General features: G+C 41.2%; 2 protein-coding genes across 3 annotated transcripts in view; one reads left to right on the plus strand and one right to left on the minus strand.

The window, feature by feature from the left end:
• Positions 1–1756: 1756 nt before the first annotated feature.
• On the plus strand, positions 1757–2440 carry LOC144467976 (uncharacterized). Its single transcript, XM_078177018.1, has 2 exons — positions 1757–2065; positions 2145–2440. Exons 1-2 carry the CDS (start codon positions 2044–2046, stop codon positions 2438–2440), a joined length of 318 nt encoding a protein of 105 aa, XP_078033144.1. The 5' UTR covers positions 1757–2043.
• Positions 2441–2448: 8 nt separating this feature from the next.
• Positions 2449–25023, minus strand: part of Uif (sushi, von Willebrand factor type A, EGF and pentraxin domain-containing protein uif) — a 96902-nt gene continuing 74327 nt past the window's right edge. The window contains exons 15-37 of one of the 2 annotated variants that reach the window (XM_078177014.1): positions 23854–24477; positions 22804–22927; positions 21409–22731; positions 20201–20653; positions 19908–20125; positions 19025–19277; positions 17773–18614; positions 16490–17373; positions 15509–15756; positions 15270–15401; positions 14495–14660; positions 14183–14434; positions 12413–12954; positions 12114–12326; positions 11875–12030; positions 11680–11803; positions 11165–11227; positions 9106–9296; positions 6152–6789; positions 5724–6073; positions 5440–5642; positions 3633–3746; positions 2449–3539 (exon numbers count right to left, since the gene is read on the minus strand). In XM_078177014.1, coding sequence (XP_078033140.1) covers positions 3508–3539; positions 3633–3746; positions 5440–5642; positions 5724–6073; positions 6152–6789; positions 9106–9296; positions 11165–11227; positions 11680–11803; positions 11875–12030; positions 12114–12326; positions 12413–12954; positions 14183–14434; positions 14495–14660; positions 15270–15401; positions 15509–15756; positions 16490–17373; positions 17773–18614; positions 19025–19277; positions 19908–20125; positions 20201–20653; positions 21409–22731; positions 22804–22927; positions 23854–24477 — 8145 coding nt within the window. In that variant the 3' untranslated portion in view covers positions 2449–3507. The remainder of the gene's footprint in view (positions 3540–3632; positions 3747–5439; positions 5643–5723; positions 6074–6151; positions 6790–9105; positions 9297–11164; positions 11228–11679; positions 11804–11874; positions 12031–12113; positions 12327–12412; positions 12955–14182; positions 14435–14494; positions 14661–15269; positions 15402–15508; positions 15757–16489; positions 17374–17772; positions 18615–19024; positions 19278–19907; positions 20126–20200; positions 20654–21408; positions 22732–22803; positions 22928–23853; positions 24478–25023) is intronic. The other variant, XM_078177015.1, reaches the window with a different exon arrangement.

The following is a 25023-nucleotide window of genomic DNA, read 5'->3' on the forward strand; positions in this document are numbered from 1 at the left end:
ATAGAAGAGTTTCGCGCCTAAAATAAGAAGACAATTGGAAGTTCGACAGTTAGATCTGAATCATTGTCGAGGAGAACAAATTTAAATAAAGATAACAATGCGAAACTATTAGAAAATAAATTCAGTTGAGACTAATTCATGTTATTCAGTTTTCCTTACGTAAGAGTCTTATTTTAATAAAAATCACTGTTTTGTTTTCGGAGCAGTCTATTAAGTATTAGTACGTTTCCTATTCACTTTTTATATAGGATTTAGGGTTGTATGACAAATAGCCTCATTATGAGAAAGACTCATTTCTGTTTGTTAGTTTCATATCGAATGAAAAAATGATAGAACACAGTGATTCAAGAAGCGGTAATATGTGTCGAAAATTACTTTAGCGTTATTACAAGGATCAAGGTCATTGAGTTCATCTCGGTGCCAGCTATGATATTATGAAGTAAAAAATGCATGTGAATATTTAAAAAATCAAAAATATTTTCATTATTTATGACAGGGAAGTCGTTTGTGAAGTTTTATGTATTAAAATTCATAGAAAAATGAATACTGATAAAATCGTGTTGGAAACAATTCGTTATCAGATCGTTGGATATCTATGAAAGTTTCATTTCAATCACATTTGCAGGAATTTGTACTTGAAAGTTACGTATACATGTTGACATTTTTTTATGAACATTCTCAAAGTGCAAAGTGATAAAACCTAACATTTTCTCTTCGCCATCTAAAGAATTTATATGAAGTGAATAAATAACTGGAATGTATTTCTTGATGTGTAGAAAAAGATATTATATGCTTTGTGGTTAATATTCTGTAGGGAGTAATAAATATAATAATTTCGGTCTCTATGGTTTGTATGGTTTATATGGTTTATGTTCGGTTTATGTAATTATACCGTTTTATGGAGTCATCCAAAGGAACTAATATCTATAGGTTCTCATTTTAAAGAAAGTACAAATCTTCTTCTGCCATAAATGTTGAAAAATTGAGTTGACTGTGCGTGGACTAGTAAGTTTATGGAGAACAAGATTTATTATTCGGTAAATAATTAAAAAATTATACAATAATATGGGAGTTTATAGTAGTGCAATCTATAACTTTTAACTCAATAATAGATAACAAATCATTGATTGCCGTGGTAAAATTCCGATTTATAAGATAACGGTCAGTAAAGTGTTAAGTTAACGTTTAAGTTTTACAAATAAAAACAGATGGACGACTTTTAGCGTGACTTTTGTTCCGTAGACGTCATTGAAGACATTTATTTTTATTCGTTTTTATAGGAAACTGTATATTATTTTGCAATCATTAACCCCTTGCCGAACTTCAACGAGTCAGACCCGTCACGAAGATTTCTAATAATAAGTTGTAATAAAATGAATATTCATCCATCAGAATATTTCCGTACTAAGTTACAACGGATAATTGTTTATAAAAAATATTCCACAAATAAAACCATATGAAATATATTGCTATACGATTTTCAGTTTTATCGACTGTACGTATATCTGTAAAAGAAATAGCGGCTTTATTGTATCACCTTGTTCCAACGATGCAAATCGAATTCCGCGAACCTGGAATCGTCTATCAAGACTTGGCAATTGATCGTTGACAAATAATCAATCGAGTGTTTACTTACCGTACGACGGCACTGAATGCGCATGCCGCGAGAAGAATTATTCGGGGCAAACCATATATGGAGATTTTCCGCATGAAGTATGAAGCTTGCCACGGCAGTCGATCGCAATCGAACGAATGGACGGAGCTCTCGAGAAAATGTCGCCGACACTGCGACTCTACTAACAGCCGGCAATATGGCAGGGAACCTCGGACACACAGATGGAACGACCGATTAAAAATGACAGTCCGATTAATCGGGGACAGAGTATAATCGAACGCAACAGCTCTCAATGCAGAAAAAAGATTCCACGGACTTGCAGGCTCGCATCGAGGTACGACACGATGACCGCAATTGCGGACGATTGCGATACGTGATGAACAGCAGCCGAGATATTCGAATTATTTTTCCAGTTACTGCTGCAACTGATGACTAAACGGCGCGTAGAAGGTATTGCGCTCGTCGCATCGTTCGATTCACTATACATATATATATATGACATAATAAAATAAATAAATACTTTCGACAGATGAAGAGAGTTCCGAGGAATCGGACTTCGCAGACAGCTCTGCCTCGGAAACGGAAGAAGAGGACGAACCCGAGGACCCGGAGACCGAGTTACGAACCAAAAATGCCGGCTCGAGTGTTCGTTTGAGCAAATTCTTTCAGGAGATCGACGTGGCGAAGAAATACTCACCGATGGACACAGGAAACAAAGCCGGCATCCAGTTCGAGAAGAATATGTACCGAGTGATCCCGATGAGACTGGACCCAAGTATACCAAAATTGAGAAACCTGATCGACAGAGGCGACACGCGGCGCTAGCCGACGTATTATCGAAATACATTTTATTAATAAAAAAAAAGAAAACAACCGTTTGTTAAAGTTTTTACAGTAAAAAGTGAAAAAAACAGCGTTGTAGGCTCGGTCGAATGTACATGTGTCGCGGTGTTCTCGGATGGTCGTTGATTTTTGATTTTTCCCGGAAGTTCTCTAACTATCGTTCGAGTCGAAGTTAATTGGCCGCTGGAGGTCGTGCCACTCCGCGTCGGCTCCGACTCTATGCGACGTGAAAGGCGTTAAATAGACAGTTTCGCCGATTAACTTCGACCCGGGACCTCTTGGCCGTTGGCGGAAACGGCGCCGCGGTTTTCTCGGAAAACGGAATCGCCTCGATTCGAACGCGTTCCGCTTGCGCTTCCTCTCCGCCGCCTCGTCGCCGCCGCGTTTTCTCCGCGCGTCCGCGCCTGCCTACGTGAATATTATTTTACAGCGTGCGATACGAGCATCTATAGTAACAAAATATAAATCCGCTTATGTATAGGTGTATTAACATACATGCACACACGTTCCTCTCTCGCTCGCACCGTTAATCGTAGGAGTTAATTAATATAATAAAGTCCTTAACGGCTAGACACGGTATTAAATTACAAAAAATTACAACCTCGCTCGTAGTCTTTCTTTTTTTCATCTGTATATGTACGTGTGTTCGTGTGTTTATCTCTCTCTGTGTATGTGTGTATTCGAGTGTGTATCCATGCGCGACGCGTGACCGCGTGACCCCGATCCGAATTTCACCGGGCGATTAATCGACCGACGGGTGCCGAAGCGACGATCAATGGATCATCGTTCCAGGACTCGGTTGGTTAACCGTCGGTACAACCCGCTTTGCTCACTGGTTGCGTTCGAAAAAATCATTTCGATTGTTCCGGCTCCCTGATAACCGCGCAAACCGGGTGCAACAACGTTCGTCTATCGGGAATAATAAATAAATCAGAGCTCGACGATGGAGCAACGAGGGCCCCGTGTTGTTGGTACATAGGGGGGAGGGAGCTTGTTTTTAATTTAATTGTTTATATTCTACGCTGGTAGAACGTCGTCGCTCGTCGCCGTCACTGACCCTCGCTATCACTGTCGCTTTTGTCTGAAACAGAATGTTTATTGGTGTCACTTCTGTACCCATCGAACGCTATAGTCGGATCGAAATTCATCTAGTCGCTCAAGGTCACGTCCCCACCTTTTTTGCCAGGGTACGCGTGACGCTTCAGTCTGTCGTACAGATCGTCTTTCGTGCCATAAATACTGGCGTTCGAACGAGCGAGACTGTTCATTTTACCATTGTGCAGACTCTCTGAAAACAGACAAGAAAACGGACCGTTAAATACTTCATTGTAAATTGCATTTTTAATTTTAATCACTTGCGCTTTAAAGACACGCGTCACGCACGTCGAGATGCTTTTGCTAAAAAGTTGCCAACAACGTGTACGCCACGTCGATGTTCCAAAATGTTTTGAAATTTGCCACAGACAAGTAAATTGCTAGTTAACAAAATGTTACTATTGTCGCGAGGATTTATTCATATCCGTGTAAAATTCTTTATGTAAGGGCTTAACAATACGCTAAGGCGGTGATTAACCCTCTTAGTACCGAAGAACGATACGTCGTTGTTGGCTACTCAAAAATATTGTTTTCTTAATATTTTTAATAAACAATGATTTCATTTCTTATTTCTCCTCCCTTTTTGAATTTGGTAGTTATCAGGCTTTACAAAATTCTTGTCATTTCTTTTCGAAACTACATTTTACCAAACTACATCAAACGAGCTTTGTACATTTTGTTTGGGTAAACGTGACTCTTTTAGTCGGCACTAAAAGGGGTTAAAGATGTCAAACGGACACTTCATCGCATATTATACTATAGCATACTGCAACTGCGAGTTTATCAGTAGCGCAAGTGGTTAATTGCACAGAAAGGAAGCCCAGTCTATACATATAGTGTCCCAGAGGTCACTTGGAAATGAAAGGTTCCTGAGGTCATTTCAAGCAACTTTTTTCTTAGCGAAAATTTAATTCATTGATTTGTTTGCGAGTAACTAACGAGAAACAGTGACCAATGAGAGGCGAGATCGGCCGGCGCTAGGCAGTCCACTCAACAAGCAGACGAAACCCAGTTCCGCTCATTGGTTCAGCTGCCTCACGCTAAAAGAGCTAATTTCTCATTAGTTAGTATTTTTTGTTAATAACTCGTTAACAACGCTTTGGAGAACATTTTTGCAAAGGAAGATGTTACTTCAAATAACTTCGGGAAAGTCATATTTTCCGATTATGATTTTTGGGACAACCTGTATAGGGAAAGAACGCTATTGAAAATGCTAACGATAAGATTCTTTTCTAACGATTCTACGATATAGATCATCTTGGAGCTTTTAGAATAATTTAATTCTTATTTATAAATATAACACGCTTATGTAAGATCTGATTGGATGATGCTACAGTTTAATTTGTTTGCTTCGATTTATATATTATAGTGAAAGTAAGAACGAAGAATATGAAGAGAATTTAAGCGAACGATACGTAACTGTTTTAACTATTTGATAATCAATTTTCTTATCATTTTAACGCTAAACCTACCGAACAATAAAACTGATTAGTTCGCATTACCTCATAAAAAGAAAAAGATCCAATTTACTTAGATCATGTACACTTCTTGTTATACTAAATAATGTAATTTATATAATAATCTCTCACAAAATTGTTTTAATTATTCTTATAACTTAAAAATTTGATTCTCAGCTCAATTCATTAATTTTGCAAAACTCATATTTTTCTCCTATATCTATCAGTCTTTCGATTGTCACTGGTATAATAGCAATTTGTTCTTTCCAATTTCCTTAAATCGAGTAACTAAAATGATATTAGTTAACATCATATGAATAATTAAAGTGGCCAGCAGAACGAAGGTTAATATTTATTCATAGATCTTTGTGACAGAGGCTTCATTCTTTCCGCGCAATTTCACGAAAACGGCCATATCCAGCGGCTCACCTTTCATATAAGTCTCGTTATAGAAGTTAGGCATTTCCCAACCGTCCTCCTCATCGTCGTAATAATGAGCGTAAGTACTATGATGGGACGGGGCGATCGACTCGGCGTACGGTGTAGGCGCGCCATAGTAGAAGTTCACTTGGGATCCGTTCTGATCGGTAGCTGGAGTCAGCATCTTCTTAGGCTCCTTCTTACGAGAAGCTCTGCAAAAGGAAACGCGGCAAATGCAAAATCACGTTTAGGAAAAAAGACGAAAAGAAGAACACAAAACAAGCTGCACGAACCTGACGCAGATCATCCAAACTAAGAGTACGACGAAGATGATCAGAATGACACCGCCAGCGATGCCTCCGGTGATGTAGAAGAATTCGGACTTCTCGGTGCAGCGTTTGCCGGTGAAGCTGCCACTGCATCTGCAGGACGGCTGACCACGGGAGTCTTTCAGACAGGCTCCTTCGTTATCGCAGTAGCCCATGCAGACGTCTGTGCACTCCGTGCCGGTTCCGTTGTACCCTGGCTTGCACTCGCACTTGAAGTCGCTGGTCTCTGGGATCAGCAAGCAGTATGCGTTCGCGTCGCAGTGCATCTCCGCGTCGCTGGTCTCACAGGGGTTCGTGCAGTCTGCTTTGCTGGTCTGGAAGAACGAAGAGAAGGATTAGCACGATTCGATGGTTGAAAAATCTCTGGACGAAGCCAATCGGGAAAGACTCACAGCTGCAGCTCCCTTGGTGCTGGTATTGGGTGGGCAAGGTATGCAGAAGGTCTGCTGCGGCTCGGACTGGTACATGCCCTTCTTGCACTGCATGCATTCGTTGAGGGTTCCATTGAGGTAAGTTCCCGGGTCGCAGACGGGCAGCGAGCACTCTTCTATCGACGCCGAGCCCATGTTAGGCGTCGTTCTGCCCAAGGGGCAAGACTGGCAAGCAGCTTGGACACCTTGCGTGCGGTAGCTGCCGCGCGGACAAGGCTCGCATTTCCCTTCGACCGCCAATTGTTGGCCCGATCCGCACTCGTCTCTGCATTCCTCGCGGGATACGGCTTCCGCTGTCCTCGTAGTCTTCCCGAGTCCGCACAGCAAGCACGAGAAGCTGCCCTCGTTAGGCTGGTAGAAGCCGTGGCCGCAATTCCGGCACAAACCAGCCACGTCGTCGTAGTATTTCCCGGCTGGACAACGCTCCTTGCAGTCCGCCGCACTTCGAGCTCCCGGACCAACCGTCACGCTAGGACGTCCAGCGATCACGGGGCAGGAACTGCACTTCAGCTGGCCTGACTCGCTTTGGTAGCTGCCGATTGGACAGGATAGACATTGCTTCGACTCCTCGTCGTAGTAGGTTCCCACGGCACAGGGCACTGAAATTGCAGATCAGGAATTTAAATTTAAGAAGATGATTGGAATAGTTAATGATTCATTCTCTGCTTTATAATGTCGTGTTGGACTCGCTATCGAAATTTGGAATATGGTTTATTAACCTCTTAGCTACGGACAACGTGTATACACGTCACATGGAAATGGCAATTTTACATATCAAAACAAAAATACTTCTACGATTTAGATTAAATGCTTATATAACGTATCCATAAATTTCGCATGCTTTAGATTAATTCTAGAGTAATTGTCAAAAAGACTACACCCAGTGTGATCGATTAAATGCATAACAAATTTTGCTTGAAAATAGATTGGTCGCAGCTAAGTGATTAATATGTTCCGTGCCAAGTCGTCTTTGCACAACACGATCTCCAGGCCATTTGTTGTTTCAATTACAAATTGATATATTGTCATACAATATGCCACTACATCCTCAATATACATAAGTATTAAGGTGTCCCATAAGCTTCTTCATTCTCTTTTTATGCGAAATCCATAAACGATATTTGTTATTCAAGGTTGATTTAATATGTTATATGTGAACCGTTCTGCTCTATTACTTTCTTCCATCTATCCAAGTTGCGTCACTAGTGACAAGCCTCTTTAGAGATGGTCTTTTTTCGTGTTGCAGAAGAAGGAAATCACATGTAAAGCACTTAGAGCACACTCTTCAATGTCGTAAAATATAGTAAAGCTGGGTAGAAAAAAAGTTGAATAGAATGGAACAGAGTAGAATAGAGTAAATTAGGATAGAATAGAGCGTAATAGAGTAGATCATCGTAGAAAGGAGTAAAATAATGTGGAATAGTGTGGAATAGAGGCGAATAGCGTAGAATGGAGTATAATAGAGTACGATATAATGTAGCATAGAGTATAATAGAGTGGAATAGAATGGAATAGATTAGAATGAGATTGAATAGAGTGGAATGGAGTGTAAGAGAGTAGAAGATATTGTAATAGAGTGGAATATAGTGGAACAGAATAAAATTGCTCAGAATATAGTGTAATTGCATGGAATGAGTAGAGTATAATGTAGAGTAGAATAGAGTGGAATATAGTGAAATAGAGCTGAATATAAAGTGGAATGGAGTAGAATATAATGTAAAATAGGCTATGACAGAGTGGAATAGAGTGGAACAATATGGAACAGAGTAGAATAGAGTGTAAGGGAGTAGAAGAAAGTATAATTGTTAGGGCGAGAGATTTAGAAATGACTTTATGGTATGGCTGGCCATCTGTGACTTTTTCAGCAATTCGTTTTAAATGCGTTTAGGATTATTACAGTCGTTAGTGGGCCGGTCCGCAGCCAACATGTGGCACATAAGATAAATATATTTCAGGATGATGAAGGTAATGCCATCATTTAGTCTCACAGATCCAAGAAGCCCCGTCATAAAGTCCCAAGACTAAGGAAAAGGGACTCGGCCGTCAGGTATCGGCATCAGCGATCCTGGCCAGCTGAACTTTCAAAACATTGCCAAAAACATCCGTCCACCCCCGAGTGCACGCGGCCCGCCTAGTCATCCCCATCACAGACAACGTGCTTCGGGCACATTGGAAGGGATGACTAGGTTTTCCCTTCACTCTGGAAAGGGGGGGGGGGGCGCGTAAGGCCCAAAGAGGGGTTGCAAGGCAGAATAGATTCAAACACAGAAAGATACAGACCTTGAGGAGAGTAGATTCAGAATTCAGACAGAATAGAACAAACAGTCAAACAGTATAGAACAGTATAGATACATCGAGCAGACAGTACAGATTCAGACATTACAGTACAGAGAACAGAGATAGACAGAATACGTAACGGTTAGGTTACGTGTTACAATTAGGAACAGTTTTTTAGTCCCACACACAGTAGGTGGTCCTTCGAGTATAGTAGTAGGCACCAAGTGCAATATTCAGAGGATTCTGTCATACATCTGACGACTCCTCAACAATAATAAAGCGGAATAGAGTGTGGAATGACACGGTTATAAGGATGGTTTCCGCGAAGTGGTTTGAAATCCAAACTTTATACCGATTCCTAGAAAAATTGTCCTGGGAATGTTAGTGGCATTCACTATCTAGTGCAGACTATATCACGGATCTTCATCCAGTATACTCTTGAGATCATACATAGCGTACCGCGGAAAGAACTTATAGGACTCCTTCATAATTAGTTTGTTTAGAGCAGTTGTCTCACTGTGTACCGCAGTGAGTATGCGGTATAACTTTGTTCTCTTAAATTCTTTTCCAACTATTTGCAAAAAGCACACTGACTAGTATTAGCGTAAACATCCTGTCTTATGTAGATTAATGCTTACCACAGTCGGGTGCCATAACCACTTGTCCAACAGGGCAGTCGTAATCAGACTCCAGTGTCAAGGATGCCGGATCGGGAACGGTGTTCGGCAGAATATCGTGCACATCGAACTGGTCTTCTTCCAGGATCAGTCTTTCTAACAAGGTCTGGACCGTTGCTCTCTCGTTGGAGTTCGCGTTCAAAATCGGATCGCTATAAAAAATAGAGGATCGTTGATCGATTGGTAATCACTGGATCACCTATTGCAGCGATAGATGAAGGAGAGTATGCGCAAATATGTACAGCCGTTATCTTTAGGCGAAGGTAACCAGGCAGCCTTTCCATGGGATCCTCAGTAAGACCCTATCGACACCTATTAATTATGTCACCTAGGTAACGTTTAATGTTCAAGATATCCTGGAATCCTAACATATGTATAACAGGTCTAATGCTATGTATGTATATATTTCATAGTTTAGTGCAGGGTTTGGTCCCTGGTTTAACATCATGTTACAATCGATAACCGAGCTGTTTGGTGTTAGATTATAGTAGACGACTGTCGATGATGTTTTTAACGATTGCGAATTTCCAAGTGGCTACCAAAAAACTCGGTTCTCTGGTCAGGCGTTATACAGTTCGCGTTCCATTGTTATTTGACTATTGTCTCGTTGGTACCTGGTTAAGTCGATCGAGTCCCATTTACACAGTCACGTGTGAACAGTTAGTAACAACGTGCATACCAGTCAGTTAGAATCGACGTATCAGTCGTCAGAGAATCGTACATTAATCGTAGCCAGGCTGCTTTCATCTTTCCACTGATGAAGCGATATCTTAATTGACCTTGGTAAGTCAATTTCTTCCTACCGGTACTCACACGGAGGAAAGTTCTTGTTACCACGTCGAATGACAACTGAATTGTAAGTCTACTTTAATCATTCTTTGTATGGCGTTGAATGCAATAAAGTGTCTGATTTTATAAAGGTTGCAGTTTAAGTAGATTGCTTGTGTAAAATAATAATTTATTAGGAGAGAAATCTTGAGGGTAGCTTACAAGGAGAATATACGTTATGGAAATCAGTTTTGAATCTAGAATGATGACAATTTTCAAAATGGACCTTCATTTTTAGGTATTTTGGTTTAAATATTCTATGCAACCGTATGGTTAACATGTATAAGATACTCATTTGAAATCATTGGATCCAAATATCTCAAAAACAAGACTTTTTCAGGACAAATGTTAAGTACAAAAGTTACTCGATTTTAAAAAAGATTAAACTTTTGTATGAAACATTTCTCCCGAAAATGTATTATTCTTGAAATATTTAAACTTAAAGTTTTGAAATGATCATTTTCTAAATGTTATTTATATGGTTGCAGTCAAATTTTAAATAAAAATATTTTAAAAACAATACTTTTTCGGGAAAAATGTTAAATACAAAAGTTACTTGATTTAAAAAATGAATAAACTCTTATATGAAAGATTTAAACTTAAAGTTTTCAAATGATTAATTCGTATGTCATTTATATGGTTGTATTTAAACTTTAAATCAAAATATCTCAAAAACGAAGGTGCATTCTGAAACATGCTATGACAGTTTTTTAATACTAATTATATACTATAACTTGGAAACCGATTTCTAAAATCGTAAGTTTCCCTTATTGTTTAAATAAGTTTTAATTTTAAATAAATTTACAAAGTATAAAATTAATCCACCGAATCAGAACTGAAATAAAAATGTCTGTCAAAAACTATACTCCACAATGAACAAACAATAGTATGCATCGTTCCAGCAAACTTCTTTTCAAAGACTGATAGCTATACTAATTTCTCAGTCAATCATTAAAACGATAATGAAAACAAAATGTCCAAAATTTCATATATCAGCTGTCAATTCGACAGAGCAACAAATCTGCTTTTTTTCCGTGTGCACCCATGCATCTACTAGGTAATGGTATGTAGATGATCATGTATGGATTTATAAAAATGAAAGGTGATGTCGGCTAACACCGAGCCCCGCATGACGAGAACACATGTACAATGATGGATTTCGCACTTGGCGTAAATCGAGAGCTGTCCTTACTTTATCGCCGGGAACGAGATCTCCACCTCGTAGGTATCACTGCCTTGCCTTGCCTGTCTCGTTCTACGATGCAACACAAGTAACAATAATGCTCAGTAACTGAATTCAAACAATCCTGCTCGTATCGAAGCATGTCTGCAGCTAATGCTAGGGCAAATCACCGTCGAAAGTGGCGAGAAATGCGCGATTGAGAACATTAACCCTTTCGTTACTGCATTCCACTGGAACAACGGCATGGTACGGGTCATTTATAGTCTTATATTACGTTATATTATATAATATAATAATAATAAAAATGCAATATTAAATTATATAATATAATATTGTATTGTATTCTATTATATTATATATATATTTATATAGTACTATATGCCGATTATAATCGTCACCCGTACAAACAACACGTCGCGCAGACGCGATTATTACAATTAGGGACTACAGACTAGAGATAGTTGGCATCCGTAACGAAAGGGTTAAAGAACAAGCACACGAAATCCGAAACATTGGACACTTACGACTCTGCTGGAACTACAGCGGAAATGATGTATGTGCCGCCATCTTCTTCGTTGGTCTCGCGAGTGGTGCGTGCACGATGGTCGCATTGCACGTCGATATTCAAGTCCTTGCACTCGCGAGTTCCTATTCAAAGTACGCAACGATTAGAAGGCCGAAGACTTTCAACATCGAACCAAAGAGGAAACGTGACTTGCCTTCGAAAGAGTATGAACAGAAGTTCCAATCCCTGTTCAACGAGTTGACGGCGTCCCTAACTTTCTTCTTGAGCACGCCTTGGCCAGCTTCGTTGCAGAGAACCGACGTCGGGAAGTTCATCTTGATTCTGAAGACGCGCTGAGCTGGTGTAGCGCCTGAAACATTCAATACAAATTGTTGAACTCGAGTCGATAAATTCAGGTATCTGGGAATGTTTAAAAATAAGATGTAGTCTTACTTGTGCAAGCAGGATAGATCAGCGGGAGAGATGGATCATTGGTGGGCCGCCAGAAGCCTTCGGCTCCACAGGTATAGAACTTTGGTACCTCCTGAGAGAATCTGAGTCCAGTGTTACAGAAGATCTCGCAGACTTTGAACTGTCCACCCGAGCCCCAGTCTTTGCACTGTTGGGTACCTCCGATCGGGTCAGCCAGCTCCGGGCAGAAATCGGCTGAAGAGTTAATCAAGAATCTTGAACAACTGATGGAACTACGAAGATGAGGTTTAGAGATGAATAAAGGTCATAGATGAACTTACACAGCACGTAGACCTTGAAGTTGCAGCTAGCAGAGTTGCCAGCCTGGTCGTAAGCAACGTAACTGATGTCATAAGTTCCCCACATCAGGGTCTGGCCGGACTTGTGTCCATTCTTCTCCTGAATCCTCGCTATTCCGACGTTATCGATAAACCGTGGCTCGTCCCAGGTGACAATGGACGATCCGTTCTTCGCGATCACCCAGAGATCGCCTGGACAGTGGTCTACCTTGGGTGGGATCTTGTCAGATTCCAGTTGCTGGCATTTACTGCCGCCGTAGCCAGGTGGGCATACTCGCTGGCCGCAATGAGAGGGCACCACTCTCTCGACACCTCCAACTGTTTCGTCGTAGCCAGCCCAAGTCAGCACTAAACCTTGGTATAGGACAGGTTCGGTGCGACAGTCTCGGACTTGTTTCTGGATCTCGTTGGTTACGTGCAGGGCTCGACTCCAGATTTGGACCTTGGTCAGGTGGCCTTGGAAACCAGATTCGGTGTAGCCCTTCGCATTCTCGCTTTGCGGCTTTCCGAGAACAGCCCAGGCGCTGGAAAACAGATTTTATATTTAATATTGTAGTTAACACCATTTCTAACAAGCAGAGTCAAAAGACGCTTTTTAAATTTTAAGTTCAAATTATTTGATAAGTTTAATTATTTCTCCACGACTAATTTTTCTGTTAGTAATATCGAATTTTTGTATTTATTGAGCTGAGAATTTTTAAGAATGTTTCAAATTACTTTAGTTGAATTGTTTAGTAACGTACGCAAATTGGGATTCATTTTAATTTTTATAGACTGAGTCAGTTTGCCTCTATTCTTCTATTATCAATGTTAACCCTTCGTACTCGAGGGATAACTCTAAGAATTGCCATCATATCAACAAAGTTTAGATTTGATATAATTTTTATACCATCAAAGTTCAGATTTAAATAATTGTTATATGAAACTATTGGTACGAATCACAAGAATCAATTTCGTATGCATAAAAGTGCACTTTGTTACATAGAATAGAAATGCTATGAGCCAGAAATTCTATTTCAGATTTAGAGTTCAAATGGCTTCGAGTAGATAGGGTTAACCCCTTGCCTTGATATCTTGTATTCTAATTGTAATCTGCACAATTGCAATGCTTGGAACTTTTTCGATCGCAATAATTTCTTAGCAGAAAAAGAAACTTTATATTTATCGTGTATTTACATCTAGACGTATGTGTAAATATTGTTGACAGGGGAATATTGTCGACTTCGAGAAACTGATCAGCATTCATACCTAACAGCTTGTTATTAGAAATATCCACCACGAGTCAGACTCGTTAAAGTCCGGTAAAGGGTTAACACTAAACGTACCGTGGTCGAAGAGTAGCTGACATTTGTTGCTTTGTAAACATTATAAGATTCAATTCACTTAAATCTTCCATGATTTTTAAAATATTGTGCGCCTGAGTAAAGAAATATGTTGAATAATTTCCAATGGAAGTAGCTTTATGGCTTGAATAATTGCAATAAAAACATTGTGAAAGCGGTTATTTAACAGGCGATGTTACCTTCAGTGTGTAGTATAATTTAAATCCTGATTAAATGATCTCTAATATATACGAATCAATGTATCAATAAATATATCACTCAAAAGACACTATTTAGTCAAAGAAAGTATACACAAAATCGCGGTAGACATAATGTTAATCAAATCTGTATACTATCTCCCTACTAGTTAACAAAACAAACTTATAAAATTTTATTTGCTACTCCTTTTAATAAAAAAAGAAACACTTACTATGCTGGTAGAGATCTGCCGCTGCCATAGCCCTCAGTCTTACTAGCTATAAGTCCCTCGGTAATCAGGATCAGTTCACCGCCGTTCTCACCGTTCCAAACCACAGCGACGTGATGCCATTGGCCGTCATTGATCGTTGCATACTCCCTGAATGGAAGATAGACATCCTGAAGGTCATGGAACAGCGACACCTGCACGCCGTTGCTGTGCGCTTGGATCATCAGTCTACGGTTCGTCGGGACGTGCGGAGAGCTGCAATTGAAGATCGGAAGTTAGTCTTTTGTTCGACAATTATGGTGCGCGGAAACTTACCTAACAGCATAGAGAGTGAAGAAGATTCCTGCTTCATCCTTCTGGATGTACTGCACCCACATAGCCACGGTTAAGCTCTTGCTTCCGCCGGTGAAGAATGGAATCACCTGTGCTGCGCTGCTGCGAGCTGGATCGCTGAAGTAGAGATCGTAGTCCACTTGGATTGCTAAAAAATATTAATTATTAACGATGGTATTATTATACAGTTAATGTACTTTGCACGCTTTGAAAGAGGAGCGGCGGTGAGGAAAAGTTACAGTATATACAGGGTAACGCCAACAGTTTTTGCGTATATCTTATAAACGAAGACAATATGACGATTGTTATTGAAATAAAAGTTGAGATTGCTCCGTGAGTTTTATGGGATATGCCAAAAGTCACTCGCAATGGGGAAACGAGGGGTTCCTGAAGTAATTCGAAGTGATCTTTTCCTTTACAATAATTTTCTCCAAGGCATTGTTATCAAGTTATTAACGAAAAACATTGGCCGATGAGAGGCGGCTGAATTAATGATTGGATTTGGGCATTGCCCACTCGTTGAATCGCTTTCTTAGCGCCAATGTTTCTCTTTAATAACTCGTTAACAAAGCCTCAGGGAAAATTGTTACAAAGGAAGATGTTGTTTGAAATGACTGCAGATACCCATTACCAGATTATTAACATTCATAGGACACCCTGTATAATAATTTAAACCTAAAACAACGCCCTTCCATTTGTCGTTATAAGTGACATCGTGCGCAACTCAAAATAAAATCGTAACATTCAAAATACTTACATTTTCTGCAATCATCTCCAGTCAAGTTGAACGGACACTGGCAGAAGAATTTGCCGGTAAGGTCGATGCAGGTTGCCGATGGAGGGCACGAGTTCTCTTTGCAGTCGACTATATCATCCTCGCACGTTTTGCCTAAATAATAATATCGATCAAAGTTATAAATTATAGTACGAACACAACTAACGCTAACTAACTTGTCTCTGGAGTCTCTAAGAAATCAACAAGTTCATCGCAGTCACCTGTGTATCCCGGTGGACAAACGCAAGTGAACCCAGGCCCGTCGTCGATACAAGTAGCACCGTTTTTGCAAGCTCCGGCCTGACAGGCGTCGTACTCGTATTGACACCCGATGCCGGTGAAATCGTCGGGACAGGTACAATTCAGTCCGGATCCAAAGTCTTGACAGCGTCCATTGTGCATGCACGGATTGCCGATGCAGCGCTCCGGCGCGGTCTCGCACTGTTTGCCGTCGGTGCCTGACGGACACCTGTAAACCCAGAATACCAAGATCTATACCAATGTAATTTCGTAATGTAAGGCGAGCGTTAGAATGTAAGAACAATGTAGTTTTTGAGATATACACTCGTACACGAAAGTATTCGAACGCTTACGTTTCTAATAATCAATTAATTAAATATACAATATATGTTAAAGTGAAGCATTTGATATAATATGACACATATAACAAATGATGGATCTTAAGTAATATAATGATATAAGTAAAAGTAGAAAATAATTTAATAATATATACCGTTTTTGCAGTATATTTATCGTAAACACGTACCAGAAGTGGCTCACGAATGTATTTGAATAGAACATTTAATAGTTATTTAAATTGAACGATTAAAGGTTTTAATAAGAAGTTGATCTACCGTTTGCATTTATAAAAAACTTAAGTCTGTCTTTCATTAAATGGACTGACTTAGATGTAACATTTGCATCCATTGATTGCCATAGTGCGACGTCAAAGTTATTAATTCACGTTGTTAATTCCATAGTCTGTAGTTTTCTAATTTATATTGTATATTATTATATAGTAAGTAAGAGAGTATCAATCTTTTTGTCAGTGAAACCCAATTATTTTTTGTTTATACATCTCCGAAAATTCGCAAAATATCCTCAGATTGAACAAATCTCGAATTTATCATACTATTTATAAAAATCAGAAATGCACAATGCAACACACGAAGAACCTTATACGAGGACTACAATCAACTTACACACAGAAGTAATCCATGAACAAGTCAACGCAGGCGGCGTCGTTCTGGCAAGGATGGTTCTGGCACATTCCGACGTCGATCTCGCAATGGACACCCGTCCATCCCTCTGGACACATGCACTTGAACCCTCCGACCTCGTCTCTGCATGTGGCGCCATTCAAACAAGGCCCGGAGACACAGTCGTCGACGTTGATCTCGCAAGCCGCGCCGGTGTAGCCTTCGCGGCAGTGGCAGACGAAGGTGTTGTCGAGGTCAACGCAGCGATCGGTTCCGACAGGACTGCAAGGATCGCTGAGGCACTCGTCCAGCTCCGCCTCGCATTGGAGGCCGACGAAGCCTGGCCTGCACTTGCACACGAACCCTTCCAGTTGGTCCAAGCATGTTCCTCCGTTCTGGCAAGGGTCAGAGGAGCAATCGTCGATGGTATGCTGGCACTGCTTCCCGGTGTAGCCAGGCTCGCAGGTGCACGTGTAACCGTCCACCTGGTCGATGCACTGGCCGTTGTTGCGACAGGGTTTGCCGGAGCACTCGTTGATGTTGGTCTCGCAGGCCGAGCCTGTCCATCCGGGGTGGCAGATGCACTCGTGGCTGAACAGGTTGTCCACGCATATGCCGTTCAAGCAGGGGTTTCCTGAGCAGAGGTCGATCTTCTCGTGGCAACGCTTGCCGGTGAATCCTGGTGGACAGTCACAGCTGAAGTCCGCGATCAGGTCGGTGCAGTTGGCTGCGAGCAGGCAAGGCTTCTCCGCGCAATCGTCAGTGTTGATCTCGCAGCTCTGACCTTCCCAGCCCGGTAGACAGTCGCACTTGTAGCGACCTTGCTGTAGGGCCACGCACGTCGCGCCGTTGTTGCAAGGATTCCCGCTTGCGGTGCAAGGATTTATCTGGAATTGTTAGAGCGTGAAAGGCTATTGCTATGCATAACTTTAGATCAGGGTGTATTTCTTTTGAACAATTATCAGAAGCACCACGGTAGCATAATTTTATTTGTTCCATTAAAATGGTTTCGATAATATATAAGAAATATGAATAATGAGATGTTGTTTCATTATTTATATTTATATTGATTGCATGTCACAAAAATAAAGAATGAAATAATATCTCATTATTTATATTATTTTCTATAACATGCTATTAATTTCTCTAGTTTGGCTATAATAGTTAGGGTTCATAAATGTTTCAGAGTGACATATTTCTACCAAAGGGTTAACAAAGTTACCCTACTATAAATTTTTACGTACGAGGTATAAACCCCAAATCCACTTCAACAAAACTAAACTTACCGTGATGTCACAGTCGACTCCAGTATACCCAGACCTGCACAGACACGTGTAATTATTGAACCCAGGTTCATCCTTGCACATAGCCCTCTCTGGACAGGTATCGTTGCTGCAGTCCGACTTCTCCTCCTGGCAGTTCACCCCAGAGTAGCCATTGGCGCATTGACACCTGTATCCTTGTGGCAAGTCGATGCAAGTCGCGCCGTTGTAGCAAGGCTGGGAAGCGCACTCGTCGATGTCGATCTCGCATCGTCTTCCGGAGAAGCCAGCAGGACAGAGACACTGCACACCGTGGCCCATAGGAACGCACAGGCCACCATGCTGGCAGACGCTGTCGGTACACTGCACAGGCTTGCACTCCTCTCGACCAACCGCGCCGGGAGCATCGGTGTACATATTCGTCGGACACTCGACGCACGTCGTCGCTCCGTGCTGCGGCTGGAAGAAGTCCTTCGGGCACTGAGCGCAAGGAGCCAGGCCAGTGTCCGAGTACATGCCGGGAGAGCATTTCGCTCTGCACCTGTCGCGACCTGGCGCTGACGGTTGGTAGGTGAAGGTACCTGCCGGACAGGTTTGGCAGTCTTTATAGCCTCCGATTGGTGGTTCGCCGGTGTAACTGTTCCTCGGACATTCCAGACAAGGCACCAGGCCTGTCGGCGAGTAGGTGCCGTATCCACAAACTGGGATGCAGTCGTCTATGCTCTTCGAGCCTTCTTCTCTCGTGTATGTGCCGAATGGACACCGTAGGCAGGAGCCCTGGCGGTCGCTGTTTTGATAGAAGCCTTTCGGACAGGAGGTACACTGCTTCTGCTTCTCTCCGGCGAACGTACCCGCGGGACAGTGCACTGCGAGACAATTTTAATTGGTATTGAATTGTAATGATTTGGCTTGTTGGGGTAGGTATTGTTTCAGTAGGTGAGAGATGCGGGATTTGATGGTTATCGGCTTGAGAGAACGAGAGAGAGAGAGAGGGAGAGAGAGAGAGAGAACTAGAGAGCGAGAGAAAAGCGGAGAGAATGCAGCAGTGTATTGTTAACAAAAAAGAAGCAAAAGTATGAAACATGACACGAAGAACTATTGTGAACATTTTACTAAAACATTTTACTTATACATTAACTCTTGATTACTAAGTTAGAAATCGCTAATAAATAGTATGTATTATTACGTTCAAAATTGTATTGGCAGTGTCAACAGTAATTTTTCAGTTTCTCTATAGAAAATACTATTCTACATACTATAACATCGCTATACTCACAGCATCGTGGAACATCGTTGGTATCCATGTTCAGAACCTCGCCAATACTACACGTGAAGCCTCTGGTAATAGACGACTTCAACGCCCTGAGAGGTGGACACTGATTGCCAATTGCAGAGACGTTCATCAGAGGCTCTATCACAGCGCTGGTCGAGGGAACAGAGAGCTCGAAGATCAGGCTCAACGTAGATCCGCAAAGATCGTACAACTGAGGCTGACGTATGGCTGGGACGATGACAAGGATGAAGTCCATCTGGAATTCAAACGTAAATAGTTATTGCTAACCCCTAGCGGTACCGTTATCGTCACAATTGAAATGATTAAATGTTCTTGATTGATACATATTTATATTTATAGATTATTCTAGATTATTCTAGATTAATATCGGTATTTGTAATTGATATTTATAGTATGCTTATATATACTTTAGAGTATAATATTAGTGACAATAAAATAGTAGAATAGGATGTATTATACTAATATATACAATAGATAATATACTATATTAACATGTATAATATGTAACATATAATGTACTATATTAACATATAGTACAATTACTGAGATACATATATGTATATGCATACATCTTGTATGTCTTTAAAGATCTAGAAGATCATTCTAGTAACCTGTATGTAATTTGTAACTCTAATGCAATTTTTTGGAAAACAGGCTTTCCCCAAAATATATTGATTACCAGTAATCACTTTAATGCCCCCTAAAATAGGACATTACTTTAACATCCGAATCGTATACTACAATCACCATGTCCCTCACAACCAAGGAACAACCAAGTGAAAAGATTTAAAAATCGCAATCACAAGTCAAAATCGTCATGATACATCAAAGAATTAATATTCCCCTACCGCTGCAATACACTAACCTTCAAAACGTTCTCTTCCAGCAAATAAGGAACGGACCGCACGAAAGACACGTTCATGTTCACATTGACTGCGGAGCAACGTTGTGTCAGCATGTTGTTCAAGTTCATATAATACTGAGACATGAGGTCCTGGTACTGAGGCAGGCAAGATCTCGAGACGGCGCCATTTGCGCGATAAGTCACCGCTGCTACCACGTGATAGTTAGCCTGTTGAGTATCTGTAAAAACAAATACACGTGTGAACAAACTATTGTGATTCGTCTGACTTATGTTTCAATGCGAAGGAAACTCACTCTCGGAGACGCAATCGGGAACGACCGAAGCTGGAGACCAGTGCTTGTTGACGTCGCAGGTGAAGGTTTTCACGGGAGCACCGTCGGTGAACCTGAAGCCATTCTTGCAGGACGCTACGCATTGCAGACCCTTGTCCCCAGGAACGCATTTTAATCCTCCATGGGCCGGAGGCTTTAATTCCCAGTCAACACAAGGGGTTGCTTGTACCGAGACTTGGAAATGACAAGAGGCTCTGTTGCCGCTGGAGTCGGTCGCGTAAACAGTCACATTTTCGAAGCTGCCGATAGGTATTATCGCTCTTTCCGGCACGAAAGTGATCTTCACTGGTCCGGATGCATCGGTGGCGTTGATTCGTCTTCTAGTTTCGTTGAAATTCACTGTGTAGCTTTCTTGTTTGTCGATCAGCTCGATCACGTAGCTCTGGGGACAGCTCAGCTTGGGTGGCGTCAAGTCTGTAAAGAGTTGTGTCATAGTTATGTTTGGATTCTGAATGTTTATTTCGATATTTAAATCAATATTAGAGGAAGCACTTTAAAAGAGATTTGCATAAAAGTTTTTAAAGTTTAGGGAAAAATGTGGACGTTTAATATGAACTATGATTTGCGTTTGAGAATTATGAGAATCTTGTTGTTAAAGGAACAAATGTTTTTATGTCTTTGCTTTATAATATTGCATCAAAGTTGGAAGACGAAGATTTGGATTTACAATATTATTACAGCATATGGTATATGTATAAAGTGACTATTAAGATATTCGGACTTCTATGTCATATGTTTAATTTAATTTAATTTATTAATAAATATAAATTGGCAGGAAAACTACGGTGTATTAAAGTAGAGTCTAACTTTCGATTTAGTATAAAACGTTACCTGCAAAATTAAAAAATATATAAAAGCATCGAATGTTCACAGAAGTATTTGGGCAATTTATAAAGTTGAGTTCAAAAGTTATAAAATAATTTAGTTCTCATCCTTTAGTAATAGTTTTATACCTCTATCATTTAAGAATATATTTCAAGTAGTCCGATATCTTAAAAAGTTTTATTTTATTCACGATTAATGTCTTTTTATATCTCTATTTTATACGAGTTTATGTTATAGTTATACTATATACTACAATCGTTATACTATAGGCATACGTATAGTTATACTGTATACTATAGTCATAGTTATACTGCATGCTACAATTGTTATACTATAGCACTCACCTGGTACAGTGATGTTGATCTCACAAATAGCCACATTTCCGTCGTAGTCGAATGCCACGTACTTCACTACGGTGTCCTCGAACACCCTCAACGGTGTCCTAAAGCTATGAGGTTTGACTTCGAGACGGGCAATGCTGCCACTATTATCGATAGCAGTGGGTTCGGTGAAGTTAACAGGCAAGAGTCCCCCGTCGGCTCCTTTCTGAACGACAATTGGTTGCTGAGGACAGTTCTGGAAGACAGGAGGCTCGTTGTCCACGCACGGAGAGAAGCCATAATCGTAGCCAAGAAGTGGTTCGGCGACGGGCTCCTCGCAGCCCATCAGCTCGAACTTCAAACACGCGTTGTCCATATAGCTAACGATGCCCAAGATGACGAACCGCGCTTGGACGTATTTAGGCAAGGTGATCATCGCCAGTTCGCCGTAGTTTCCGGGATCGCGCATGGTGAGATTGAAATTGGGGAAGTAAACGACATAGTTCTCGTTCTCGGCCTGCTTGTAGAAGAACCTGATCTCCGTCGGTCTGCCGACGATGTCGTTGGTGACCACACCCTTCACCAAGATCGCCTTCACGCGGAACACCTGTCCGAGGTCGACGCTGACATACGTGAACGCTTCTTGCTTGCCGCACCACCCGGTCACAGAGTTCAATCGGACGTTCTTCGCTTCGTAGTTGGGCTTCTCGGAGGTCGCGTTGATGGCGGAGTCGGGGATGCGGCCGGAAGCCAAGCCTAGAGGCTTCACGACCTTGCACTCTGGCTCTCGGACGCAGACAATGGGTCTGGGATTGATAAGAATGTAGCCTGGTCTGCTGCAGCCGAACTGCACCTCCGATCCCTGCTCGTAGCTCCTGGCTACTTGGAAGCCGTCGCTAGGTCTGCCGGGGTCCTCGCAGACTGGACCTTCGCAACGGAGGTTCCCGAAGTCCCAGATACCGTTGGCTTGACACCTGACCACGTTGTCGTGCCGGTTCGTCTGTCCGGCGAGCTTGAACGTGTCTTGGCAGCCGAAGAAGAAGGAGGACTGGTACTTGGTGTCCAAGTATTGGCCGTATTCGGCTCCAGGTGTAGGCAGCGGTTTCCCGCAGTCGGCTCTGGGACAGGCAGGCTGAGCACCCGATAACCAATAGTCTGGGAGACCGGGTTTAGGGTCGTAGACACACTGCCGGAAACCGGAAGACGCTGTGTTGCGAAGGTAGCGACCGTTGCTGCCGCATTTCAGGGTGACGTTTTGTTTGAACGGCACCAGGACGCTCGCCTCGTCGCTGCGGATCACTGACAGACCCTCGTTCTTATCGTCCGGCAAGGATACGCACTTGGCATCTAGGGAGAGTTAATGATTATTAGTGATTTGTTGAAGCTCGAAGAGGTGGTCCAAGGTGGATGGCGACTCACATTGACATTCTGGGGTAGTGCCATTCCAAACTCCACTGGATGTACAAATCACGGCTGAAGATCCGGATAATACGTAGCCGAAGTTGCATTGGAACTTGACTAGATCACCGAAGTGGTGTTGTTGCTATAAAAGATGTCACGGTAGGATGTTATAATATATGTAGAATTTTAATAACAATAATTGTGTCAGTAGTGGGTCTCTAAATGTTGCGGGGTTGGAATTGAAAGTTATTTTGTAGCGTAGACAAGACGTGATTCTTAAAGCCTCCGGGCTCGTATTTGTAGTTGCCGATATCTTGTGTTTGTGCTGTGTGTGTGAGAGAGAGAGACAGACAAAGAAAAAGAGGAAGAGAAAGAGAGAGAACGAAACTACTTGAGAAAGCAGCGGCTATGTAAATATGTATATTAAACAGCTAGAATAAACGCTCGAATAAACTTTTTTATTTATATTTGTTTATAGCTTAAAATTCTATTACTATATTGGTTAGCTTCATCCAATTAAAATGATACTAAACACGACATACTTTACTCTAGATGTATTCATTATAAATATCAAGTAACTCTATTTCATTTATGAAAAGAAGCATTATTAATTACTTAAAATCTTGTCCATTGAAAATCCGATTCTTAACTATACATGAAGCATTAAAGGCGACACGAAGAAAACTATGTACGTCATTAAACAGAAAGTGAAGTTATGTTATTCGTATCTACGTTCGATTGACATTCAGAATGGATACGCTACGATTCGTGACATTCCGAGGGGAAATGCATCGATCCAGTGACATTCAGAGAGGAAGTAACTATACTTTATGGTATATTTGGAAAACCATGACCGTAGCCACGGTACTAGACAATTCCAAGGATGATACGCAATGAAACAATTTAACGTAAAATATAATTTTGCATTTAACTAATGAGCATATGAATAATTAAGCATAAAATCAATGCAGCTTTTTAAAGTACAATTGTTATCAACACGTATAACGATGTATTATTTTTCTTATTCATTCGTTCAAACAACGTTCAAACACATATTACTATACTCACTTTGGTAGACAAAGTCTTCCCGTTCTCCGGCGCGGACAATGCAGGACACATGACAGGCACGCAAGTCTTATTCTTCTGGTACAAGTCTCCGTCCCTGTCCCCGGTTTCGTACTTCTCGATGTAAAATCCGGCAGTGCCGTTGCCCTTGTACAACTCGTAGCCCGTGTTACACATGCAAGCATAGCTGCCAGGATTGTTGATACACTTCTGATGGCAGCCGCCGTTGTTCATGGCGCATTCATTCACGTCCGTGCACTCCAGTCGAGTGCATCCCATGATTTCGAGCTTCATGCAAGGCGCGCCGATGTAGTCCTGTATTCTGAACCTTATGTACCGAGCCTCGATTGGCACCGGCAGGTTCAAAACGGACAGAGTCGGTTCCAGGATTCTGAACTCCACCGGGGTACCGTCGGGGTTGGTATAGTCCTTGAAGACGTCTGTTAGGTCGTCGGTATACTGTATGCGAACTGCCGATGTGTACGCTATGTTGCCGTCTACTCTGGCAACGACCTGGGTTCGGAACCCGCGGATTATCGTAGAAGCTTTCATGTCGATCATCACCCAGTTAGTTCCCGGCTCGATGTTGTTGCCGCACCAGCCGTCGCCGTTGTTCAGACGGATACCCTATTGTCGAAAACAGGAAATGTGTGTTCACTTGGAGTGTTTGGGACACGTGAGAATTATAATTGCGGATGAATATGTAGTTGTGCGAGCAATTATGGACTTATGTTAATAAGTATTATAACGTATTAATTATGGACTCAATGTAATTTTAACAATTTTACTGGTATTTACACATTTTAATGGCATGGCACATATTCGTCCGATAATTTTCTGCACCGCTATTCACAAAATGGCGGCATTTTTCGACGCTATCTGTAGAAATGATATGGTCTATATAAAAGCAACGTAACTTGTTAAAAATCATATATTTTTCACTAAAATTTTGAAAAATGTTATAAAACAAATTTCTCTTTGTGTATAAATTTTTCATTTTTCTTTTGCTTTCTGAAGTTAAAAAGAAATTAAGTCCACAAGTTGGAATGAATTACTCGAAACACAAAGTTATTATTCCCTTTATTATTAGATGTAGTAAATTACTTTCGAATCTTTAATTTTATAAATAATTAATATTTCTCCAGTGAATGGTACTGTTGTATTTACATGTTC

This window comes from Augochlora pura, chromosome 3, assembly GCF_028453695.1.
Source record: "Augochlora pura isolate Apur16 chromosome 3, APUR_v2.2.1, whole genome shotgun sequence".
NCBI classification, from domain to species: domain Eukaryota; kingdom Metazoa; phylum Arthropoda; class Insecta; order Hymenoptera; family Halictidae; genus Augochlora; species Augochlora pura.